Source organism: Corvus brachyrhynchos, unplaced genomic scaffold (assembly GCF_000691975.1).
Source record: "Corvus brachyrhynchos isolate BGI_N302 unplaced genomic scaffold, ASM69197v1 scaffold229, whole genome shotgun sequence".
Lineage (NCBI taxonomy): Eukaryota > Metazoa > Chordata > Aves > Passeriformes > Corvidae > Corvus > Corvus brachyrhynchos.
The window spans coordinates 683481-694598 of NW_008240042.1; the positions used below are offsets into that span (position 1 = coordinate 683481).

Below are 11118 nucleotides of genomic sequence, written 5' to 3' on the forward strand. Positions count from 1 at the left end.
GAGAGGAGCCTGTCTAAACTAAATCAAGTAGTCGCTTTATTTAGCAAATAAACTATTTTGCCACTGCCATACGTTCCTCACTGCAGGCAAGCAGCCGGTTACTCTCCTAAAGTGGTGGCTAGGTATATAGACACCTTTTTGTTGTAGCAGCACTGTAAAGCCACTGAATCATTTCTTGCCTGCCCTACGTCGTGGGAAGGAACTGAGCCAGGAAAGCATAATGTTCTTCTGGGTGCTAATTCGAACTCTTAATCAAGATCTGATTACCAAAAAGGAAGACAGAGCATAAAAACGCTATAAAGATTTAAATTTTTTTCTATCTTGGCCATAACTCACCCCACAAATGTGTCCATTATGGCATTCACTCTAGCCGGAAAATTGTGATGTTGTTGCAAGATTCCCTACAGTAGAGCTGCTGCCAATGATGATGAATAATCTCGGTCCATATGCTAGCTCTATACATCTCTACAGCACCAGCCTGCTCTCAGCCTCTTTCCGCTTCCTCAAAAACACGGAATATTTGAAGAACAGTAAAAGCTAATTAAAAATAGTTAATAGGTTAATCAGACTTGGTCTTATATTTATCTAATGCAGAGCACTGATTCTTTAGTGATGTAGTTTGAGGCATTACCACGAGCCAAGAAAATGAATCAGACATTTAATGGAGATGTGGAAACGGAAATTTCTTGTAAGACTACAAAATCGCACGCCAGTAATACACTAAAATGTAATAACTTTATCATTAAAATTCCACGCATGAAATGCCATCTTCTGTGTCCTCTTGCTAGGCGATAAACTGAGACAAAGCTGGCCAGAAAATTTTTCAGGAGCCGGGCCTTTGGGTACATCTCACCTGCTTTTTAGCATTCTTGTCCCAGAGTGTCTGCCCGCAGACCTCTAGTGACAGCTAAAGTCAGAGGCGTCACTTCGCTGGCGACCCCACTGCGGACTCCCTGGGTTGCTCTTCAGAGTGCCAAGGACCACGAAACTCTGCCAGCTCTCGCTAGGGGTGTGCTGGAGACGTCGAGCTAGGACTGGCACCGCTCTGCGTTAACTTACTTGTTCTGAGCGCGCAGGAATGGTTTGTACGGGGAGCAGCTTTCCCTCTCCAGCCGCTGGCGGATGCTGCGAGCTCTGCCTTCCCCGGGGGCTTCCAGGCACCTCTGAGGACACGCTCCCGTCACTTTGCCGCGCTAACGTTGTCGTCCGCGCATCCTGCCCGAATTTCTCTTTGCATTTACACTGAAGCGTATCCAGAGTAACTGGGAACGGAGGCTGAGACTGACTGGGAACAGGACACGGTCATTGCCTTTTTAAAACGGCTGCAAAGAGGAGGGTGTTGCAGGCTGCTGCCTGCACTCACCTCTGTTACCACTTCAGTATTTCTTTTGCTTTTCTTAAGTGAAATGTTCAAGCATTTTCCATATCCTCAGCAAGGCAAAATATTTTTCTCGTTTCTGGAACATTGAGAATATTTGCTGCTGAAGCACAGCAGTTACTTTTACTTTTGATTTGTGATCGTTGGTTCAGCCTGACCCCTGCTGGGGAAAAGCCAGGAGGAAAGGATTACAAGCGCAGAGTGTCTATCTACAGGTTCGCCGGACACCATTCCTGGCACAGTACTGCTCCGAGCCCCATTCCGACCCCAGGCCCGTGTCCTGCTCAGACTCTGCCCACACTGCACGCTCCCCTCTCAGCAGTACAACTCTTACCTGGAGTTTGACCAGCTTACACCTCCAGAATCTGTCACCATCTGCGCTATTACACTGTGCATAATGATTTAATATGGCCACAGGGGTCTGCTGCAGGTGCACCCACCCACCTCTCTGCTGGCATCCCGGCTCCAAAGGCCTGCTAACAACAGCCCTGTGGCATTACTGATTACCAGCCCTCGGTGTATTCTCACTAATTAATGCTCAACAGATTTCTCAACGTTGCCACGTTTGTGCGGTGCTACCAAGCACTGCAGCCAGCACAGATGTGCCTGTGATGTGACCTGGCACTCAGACAAGGCACTTCCCTCTAACTTGCTAAGGGCTGAAGTCCTTGTGCTAGGGATGGCCCTCGTCTCCACTGGAAACAGGAGCAGCAGCAACGGGACTGCTGCTGCTTCTGCACACCTCAGTCTGAGATGTAATTGCTGGTGAGAGGCCTGCTCCATTTCCGGGTGGGGACCTCGTGGGGACTGGATGCATGTAGCTGATCAGCCCCAGGCAAGGAAACTATTTTAGAAACCCGCTGTTAACAGCGAGTCCAAAGTGTATGTGCTGTAGGCCAGGTGTGCAACAGCAGGGACAAGAAACTCTGGTGCTCCATCTCCCTCACTCATCTTTGCCGAAGGGCTGTGAAGGTGCCACTCTTCCAAAGTTACCTTCCTTTTCTCTTCCATTGTGCATTACTGCACAGAAACTTCCCTCTGTGCAGTGTGTGTGCACATGAGATGTGGATAAAGACGGCAGTTTAGATCCAGCAGAAGTTCACCCATTGTCCCCCAGCCCTGGCTGGCCAGCTGAGCCTCCCAAGCACCTGCAGGGCAGTAAGTGCCCCTCACAACTGCTGGATATGGGTCCAGGCACTGCCCTGGCATCCACGTGGGTGATTTCTTGATGTGGATAACCATGTATCCTCTATGGCTAAACTAATGTCTGGCTTTACTTCTGTTCCACATTAGCAGCAGAATTGTATGGAAATTTAACTGGCAGACCTGGAGCTTTTATACAGTTTCTTTCACTCTGTGACACAAATATATGTACACTAGGCCATCGTTGCTATTGATCTTTAAGCAGCCCCACCACGGAAATCAGCAGTGAGAGCTTTGCTTAGAAATGGTTGGCACAGGGTGGTCCAGTGTCAGGGAACTGATAATCATTAAATTGACGATCTAAATGGGGGAGGGAGGGTGAAAGCAGTGGCGGTGGCTATCATTATGTGCATAATTTTCAGAAAATCATATTTCAGCGTTGTCCATCCCATCAAAGGCTGACAGCCCTGCATTGATTAGCAGATTCAGCCCAAATGACGGAGAAAACCACTGACAGCGGTATACTACGACTTTGTTTAAGGAGAGATCATGCTTTCTCCGTTTCAGTTTCGGTGTAACCGAAGCAAGCCGAGCGACATTGGCGGGGTCGGGAGGACGGGGAGCTCGGGGAGCAGGGCTGGGGCGCGGCGCGGTTCGGGGAGCGCCCGGCGATCCCGGGGCTGGTTCCTGGCGCTGCCGTGCTCGCTCCGGCAGCTCCACCTAGCGAGGAGCCCTCGCCAGCCGCTGGAAACCACGGGAAGGTACAAACCTGTTTGTACAGTCAGGAAGGACAGGATGCATCTGCCTGTCCCATGCCGGTGGAGGCGGCTGTGCAGTAATGGAGGGGCAAGAGCATCTCCCTGGATGGGCCAGGGCTGGAGCCTCCACCATTGCTTTTGGTGTGCACAATTCCTGCCTTTGGCACTCCTGGAGCAGAGCAGCCTGGCAGTATGCTGAGCAGCAGCAAAGAGTCACTTCCCTCCCTCCCTCCGAGGTGTGGTGCCATCCAGGCTCGCAAACTCCACCCCTATGGCCCCAACAACAGCATAGGGGTTTGTTAAGGGGAATTGTGAGTGCTGCTCCATAGACTGAGGGGATGTGGTGGCTTCTGCCAGGCTCAACCCCATTCTCCGGAGGAGAGGATGAAGTGCCACGCACAACAGAGGGAGCAGGCTCACAGCTGGGGACAGCCCTGGGCAGGGAAGCACAGGAGGTTGGACCTGCTCTCCAGAGGTGTGAGGGAGCTGCTGAGGAAGCCGGAAGACCATTTGTCAGATTTTTCTGTAAGGCGCTGAATCCCTAGGAGAAGAGAACTGTTCAGTGGTTTGGTTTTTTCCCCCATGCTTTTCCCTCTCTAGTGAAGGATAGGAGATGTAGACCACTAAAATGCCTGCATCCAGGAGGGGCAATTTCCTACTGTGAAAGTCTGAATCCCAGCTCTCACCTCAGTTTGCAGTGGCAATGCCAAGAACTCCTGGGATAAAGCATACTGACTTTTCTCACTCCACAGAGGAAACTGACATTTTTCTACAGGTTTCTCAGTCATCTCTATCAGCTCCTGCTCTGATCACATTCACGCTTTCCTTTTCATCTCTCATAACCCGTGATGTCAAGTCACGTTCTGCAGCTTGCATGAACTTCTAGTGGCACTGGGGACGGGGCAGCAGGGAATTCTTGGCTGTAAGATACCCAGGTAATTTCTTCCAGTACTATCTTTGGTTAGGTGTCAGGAGGGCATGAAGGATGCTGTTCAGAAAGCACTGTGCTGGTACAGCAGCTGGCTGAAAGTGAGTCTTCTTGTGCTGGCAAACAGGGAATTTCTTTAGTTTGCAATTACATGAAAAAAAAAATATACCTGGATCAAAGAGTGAGTGAGCCTGAAGATACAGTTCTGGACTTCTTTCTCTTGTTTTGGCTTTGCACTGCAGGTTTTAGGTAAGCAGACATTTGTCTGGCACAATAATAGAAGCAGTAGAAAGCCACTTGCTGTGGTTGTTTTCCATTCCCAATTTGAGTCCCGTGCTTCTGGCAGTACCTGACTGAGGACCAGCCAGTTTGGTCAGAGCGCTGAAAAGAGCTAAAAATGCTAAAAAGCAGAATTGGTGCCTCTTTTGGGCAACTAGTACCCATTCCTCCTGGTTTTGCTGACCCCTCCTTCACTGTGATCAAGGCAGGCAGGCAGCAGAGAGGCTTGAGGGACAGGGACTGATGGAGCCCAGATACCTTTGCCCATTTAGCACACAGAGCAAGTCTCTAGAAAAAGCTGTCCAGAATCAAGCACTTTCCCAATAAATCTGACACCTTCACATAAAAAAAAGAGGCATAACAAGAACTTCCTGGGAGCTGCCTCTGCATGTGCTGGTGACTTAGGGAGGAGAAAAGTGAGATCAGGAACAGGAGTGTTGTGGCATATGTCCAAAAGTCACCAGTCAAGATTTACTGAGAGGCTTTCAACTACAAACCTGGAAACACAAAGAAAAAAAGAGAAGAGGCCATGAGTCTCTGTCTTTTGAAGCTCACTTTGTCTTGGCTCTTCAAATAGGGGGGAAGATGCTTCTCTCAACATGTATCAAGGTTTGGAGAAAGATGGAAAAGATGCCAAATGTATAACCAGCTGGTAATTTCTAGTGTATTTTTATGGCTTTACCACTGGAAGACAACTTTCAGAGAATTCACCTAAGTGAATCTGTAGGAACACCTTTGTAAAGTACAAGATGTACTTTGGTCTGAAGACTACCACAACAAAATGGCAGCAAACCAAGACTTTACAGGGCAACCTTTCCAGATTGTGACTGTAATACTTGGCTTAATTGCATCCTGTCGGCTGCTCACCACTTACAAAATATACTCCGAGTGTGCCATAATGCTCCTCCTGTCCCTCGAGATAAGATAGTTAGATGGTATTGCTGGCAAAACAGAGTGATATTTCATAAACTGCTAAAAATCAATGGTGATATGCCTGATCATACCTTAGATGAACTTTTCTCATGAACTGAAATGTAATAGAGTGGGTAATACTAGAGCTCAATTAAATGAAATGATATAAAACTTACTGAAAGTGACATAAAGAGGAGGGGAGCAAATCCAGTGACAGAGAGCAGAGACAAGTGCAGGCTGTGCTCCCTGCACCACAAATCAAGTAAACAGTAAATACTTCTTGTGGAAGCATTACTCTGACCTGAGAGTGGGAGATATTGCTGAAACCATCAAACAGCTTTTGCCTCGGCCTAAGATGGCAAAATTTCCACTGATGGGACCAGGGCTCAGCCTCATATCTGGCATGTGGGGGAACACACGACTATTTCCAGAGGATAAAATGGGGATTGCTGATAGTGTGGTAGGAAAGCCCATTCCCTGAGAGTCCATCCATCAGAGAGCATTGTGGTCTGCTCAGTTACACAGGAAGAACCAGAACAACCTGGGATTGAAGAGGGCAGTGATGTTTGGGCACAAACGCAGTTCCCTGGACATCATATAGAAGGAATTATCTCTTGCAGCTGGCTGTAAATTGCAGGCAGTTGTGGTGTTAAGGCTGGTGCCAACTGATATATATGTTAACATAGATGGTCTCCACTTCCAGGGAAACCTCTGGCAAGAGGCACCGGGCACAACCAGTTTGCTTGGCCAAGTTTTTCCTGTCAAGGAGGTGTTGCCAGACAGAGTGATGGGAGCTGTGAGGAGGCAATCAGTCTCCTCTTCCTTCCTCCTGCCCTTTCTGCTGCAGGCTGTGGGTTAGGGGGGCCTGACCTTGTCCTGTGAGGGATCAGGCGTCCCAGCACCCCCTGAGTCCCCACCAGGCTGGTACCACTCTGAAGGTGTTGGGAAGCTACCGTGCATGGGGTCGCCTGAAGGAGCTACTGTGTATCTAGTGAGGCCTTTTTAAAAGCCTCATATGAAACTTTATGAAGAATGGTTTGCTCTTCAGTCCTGCCCAAAACACACAGAGGGTAAGCTAGTGTCTCCAAATCCTTTAGACTGAATTTGTTGGGGGACAGCTGATTCTGCCAGTGCTATATTTTGTGGCACTTGTCTAGAATGGAGCCAGCTCTTCTTTTCTCTCTGGCAGCCACTTGTGTTTTGACAGAGTGGTGCCATTTGTCTCTTTAAACAATCCAGTGCTTACCCCTTTAGCCTTTCCCAGTTGGAGCTGTAAATGTACAGTCCTTACCCCTGGCATCAGCAAGTCTGTTTCTTCATCAGGCTTGTCTCCATCTTTTTCTGTGCCCACAGCTCCTTGCAAAAAGAAGAATTGCAAGTTATGGTATTCCAAAGAGAGGCTTGTATGAAAAGAAAGGATCTGCATGGATAATACAACATATAGTGCACATGCAATTGCACAGGAAGGGTGTGTTGCAAATTCATGGCATGTTCAGACAGCCTCAACAAGTTCAAGAATTATTTTCATGTCTAATGTGAAAACAGCAGCCAAGCACCCACCACATAGGAACCCTGTTTTGGTTTTGGATTTTTTTTGGAAAAAGTAAGACCATCCCTGGGATTATGGTAGGAATAAAGGATCAAGAATAACTCAGTAGCTGTGCAATACTCAGTCAGTTGGACCAAACAGAAGGTGACAGCTGCCTAGGGCAAAGGTTTCTGCTGCCAGAGCTTTCACAGCAGTCACTAGACTATGTTCCTCAGACTTCGGTGCATAACTTGGAAATAATGAGGTCAGTTTGTTTTGCTGCTTTGTTTTTTCTGGCATACAAGTGGCCTGTTTTATAAAGTTCAAATGTACAACTAATAAGCAAATAGTCGACCACAAATGCCACAGACTACAATGTTTTTATGCCAGACTAGCAAATGTAAACAGATTACACGACATATTAACTAAACACAAAAGAACAATTCAGTGCTGTCAGTGGATATAAATTACTAAAATATAGATATGTATGCTCTCTTCAGGATGCCTTGGCAAAGTATCACTGGCTTTTGACCCCTGTTAAACCCAGTGAGGCAGTATTAGAGCTCATGCTGTATTCATTTAAAGGGGGGGAAAGCAGCCTCTTTCATACGAGTCCCTATCTCAGTGCAGCTTTCCCTCTCTCCAGCACCTGAGTCTAGCACCTAGAGCTGGAGGAGAATTCATCCCAGAGTGTACAGGTTGTGTAATAACAACCTTCTGACCCGGAATTACAGCTTTAAGCATATCCTGAACACCTGGGCTCCTGTGCACTGTTTCAAGGCAGCACCAGGCCGTGTTTTGCAGCTCGGTTTTGTCAGGGAAACACAGGGTATTAATAGCTAGCCTTGTGCTTTGGAGAACAGTCATACAGCCTGATTGAGGCTGTTGTATCGCTGTTTCCTCTGCTTCTTTCTGACTGGGGGTTATCCTCTTTAATATTATTTAGGGATGCAAAAAGATTATAAATTGATTGAATGCAGCACATTCCAATATTGTTCATAATTGATATTATTTAAGGGGATACTGAACTGTTGCTGACAAGGCCTGACATTACTACCTGTGCTGACCAGTAGGTATTGACATTTTCCACTTGTCTCACTTCTGTGCATTAGTAGGAATCCATTAAAAAGAAACCCCAAACCCTGCAAACCACTTCTGTTTCCGAGACTGCCGGAAGTAGCGATCCTCAGTGTTACAACTGCAGATATGCCATTCTTTCCAACATACATTTTGAGCCAGATACTTTCTGTTCCCCAGGCTCTGAGCGGACAGGGAACCAGTTCCTTCCATTTCCTTCTGCTGCTGCAGCCATGAAGCAGCTCCACTCTGCCTCTCCGCCATGCAAGGGCCTTTCTGCTGCTCAGTGGAGACAGCAGCAGCTCCATGCCGGCTGCCTTTCTGTCAGGAGGCTGGATGCAGCTTGTGTAAGGGCTTATATAACTCTTTTAATGTCAGGGCTCCAGTTTCACGTCTCCCTGCAGAAAACTCCTCCTTTTGTACGTAGGTCGAGACACAGAGCAGAGGCAGCTCCAGGCTCAGCCGGCAGCAGGCGAGGGAGATCTGCCTGCTCTGAGTAACCGGAGTGCAGGGCAGGGGGCAGCACAGCCGGGGCAGGTGATGTGTCCTAACTTTGGGCAGCTGGGGGAAGTGCAGGGTTTTCTTGCTAGCGGCTTCCCTGTGCTGCAGATAATGTTGGGTAGGTAGATGAGGTTTGGGTTGTTTACTGGCAGCTTTGAGCCACTAAATTCACGTGGGAATAAAAGGCAAGACAGAGCAGCAGAAACCTCTGAGGTCTCCACACATCAAGACACAGAAATCCATCCAGAAGAGGTGATAATATCTGAACATCAGGAGAGTCGTCGGCTGACATGCTAATCCCTCTGTCCCGGGAGCACATAGAAGTTTCTGCCACACATTGTGAAACCATGCATGGTCACAGCATTTGGAGAAGTGATGTTACATTCCAGCCAGTGTAGTTACTTGCCTCACAGGAACCTGAGTAACAGGGTGTTGACTTGGAAAATTCCCATCTGACCAGTCTAACCAGGTACTTGGGCTCCCATGGCTGCAAGGTGCTGCAGCTGAGAAGCAGGACAACCACACTCCCACGATCTGCTTCATCCCTAAGCCCCCTGCTCCACAGCTCTTCTGGGAGCCCCTTGCCTCTTTCCTCTGAGCTGGAGAGGTTTGAAATGCTTTGCTGTGATACATCTGGTTTTGCTGTCCTTCCTCGCATTTCTGAGCACTCCATGGGTGAAAAGGCACGTCACAGGAGCAGGAACACCTGGGTGGGAGAGAGGAGTGAAGCTAGGGCTGGATTCCTGCCTGATCCTGCCGGGGCCTAGTCCTTGTTTTTAATTTTCTCTCTCTCAGTGGCACTGCCCAGAGGGTTGTTCACTCCCTCACCCCACTGTCACCAGTTGTTCATTGCTTGCTGTCTTTATTACTCCCAAAATGCACTGACTCATCTTGAACGTGCCTTGCTTCTGCTTATTAATATGCATCGAGTACTTCACCTTTTCCTTCTTTGACATTATTGCTACTTTATTCCAACATGCCATTTGCTAAACAAGTATTTTTTTCCTCTCAACTTTTCTAGATGACTTCTTTTCCCCTTCACTGTTTAGGTTAAGGATGGAGCACAGATGTAGAAGAAATGGAGGTTCCTACTCTTCTCCTGGATGGGATATAAAAATACGCCTAATGATCTTTATGCAGGTATTGAAGCATGATCTCTGTCTCATCAACCACAGAAGGGTTTTTTTCTGTGGCAAAAGAAATCTAGTCATTCTCAGCCCTATGTTCTTCAGGCCAGGTGCACCAGGAAAGGCTGTAACAAGGCATGTACTTCTTCAGCTAGACCCAGCTGCTCCACGGTGGAAAGTTGGTGTCCACCCCAATCCAGGCTACTGACCCATGTGTGGGACCTGCATGCTGGGGGAAACAGCCTGGATGTCTGCTCCACATGCTGCAGCAACCACGGTTGGCAAAGCTGTGGAGACCAGAAAAACCACTTCTTATTCTCTCTGTACAGAGAAAATAAATGTTTATGCTTTCCCCCAGACAGCTCCTCCCATGTGCAGGGCCAACAGGTTAAATGCACATCCTGCACTTGAAGTAAGGGAAACTGGTTTCTTCTGACAGCTTTGCTGGAGGGACACCCACAAGGGAAAACTCAGTAGGAGAAACATACTGAAAGAGGAGAGAGTGAAAAGAACACCTCATTATTCATTGGGGTCCCCTCTGCTCACCCTGTATGGTTTAGGTTTCCCACCCTCTCTTTTTCTGAGTAGAGATAAATTTTTCCAACTCAATTTACCCCATCATACCTCACTTATGGAGAAATTATACTTAGCAAGAGTGAATTGTTAGAGAGTTCAGGTCATATGGTCAAATCACTGACCTGCAGTGGGCTGCTGCTGTCACCTTTGTCCATAATGTCAAAAACTTCTGTGGCCTGTCTGGCCTGGTGTTGGGTCTCTGCTTTGCCTTGTGCTGCAGCAGCCCTTCTCTTAGCACACCAGGTTTTGCTGGTTTTTTGGGAATGCTGCAGACCTGCTACCTCCTGACACTGCCAGCAGTGTATGGGTGAAATCTTTCACAGAAATGGCTGATCTTCTGTCCACACTTGCTAGCAGCAGGACTGAAGTTGTTTTACTAATGTCATAATCCATGTCCACCCACAGCATCAGTTCTTGAACCATGGCGTTTACATTAAAAACATGCCAAGCATACCTTTGGAGGGACATAATAATAGTCTTATTTATATAATAAAACTAAAACAAACTAAATAAAACCAATCAAGCTTGGTGAAGCCAGTCACCATATGGATAATGTAAATGACAGCAGGAGTGGCTCGACACTGCCTTGCAAGAGGTGCTGGCACTGTGTTTGCAGGCACAGTAAGCCAGTGTGTGGACATCGAAGTGACATTTAGACTGAGTGTCTTTATGGGAACGCTCTTGGGCAGCCAGCTGCTGCCATGGCCAGGCTGAGAACAGCCATGTAAATATGGTGGAGTGGCACCGTAACAGGGCGCTGCAGAAACTCAGGACATGTGGCTGGCCTTGCAGAGCGTTTTTCTCGACTGCGAGCTCCTAGGCAGGTGTGTTTCGTTTCTGTGCAGGCTGGTGGCACCAAGCTCGGTAGGGAGCATGACATGGTGGGGCAGGGACGAGCCAAGCACCGCACC

At 47.9% G+C, this 11118-nt stretch overlaps 1 protein-coding gene across 1 annotated transcript in view; it reads left to right on the forward strand.

Moving 5' to 3' along the window:
• Positions 1–3070: 3070 nt before the first annotated feature.
• CDS1 (CDP-diacylglycerol synthase 1) overlaps positions 3071–11118 on the forward strand; it is a 38135-nt gene continuing 30087 nt past the window's right edge. Inside the window, exons 1-2 of the mRNA XM_008641338.2 lie at positions 3071–3282; positions 4245–4308. Of these exons, the coding sequence (XP_008639560.1) occupies positions 3071–3282; positions 4245–4308 (276 nt within the window). The remainder of the gene's footprint in view (positions 3283–4244; positions 4309–11118) is intronic.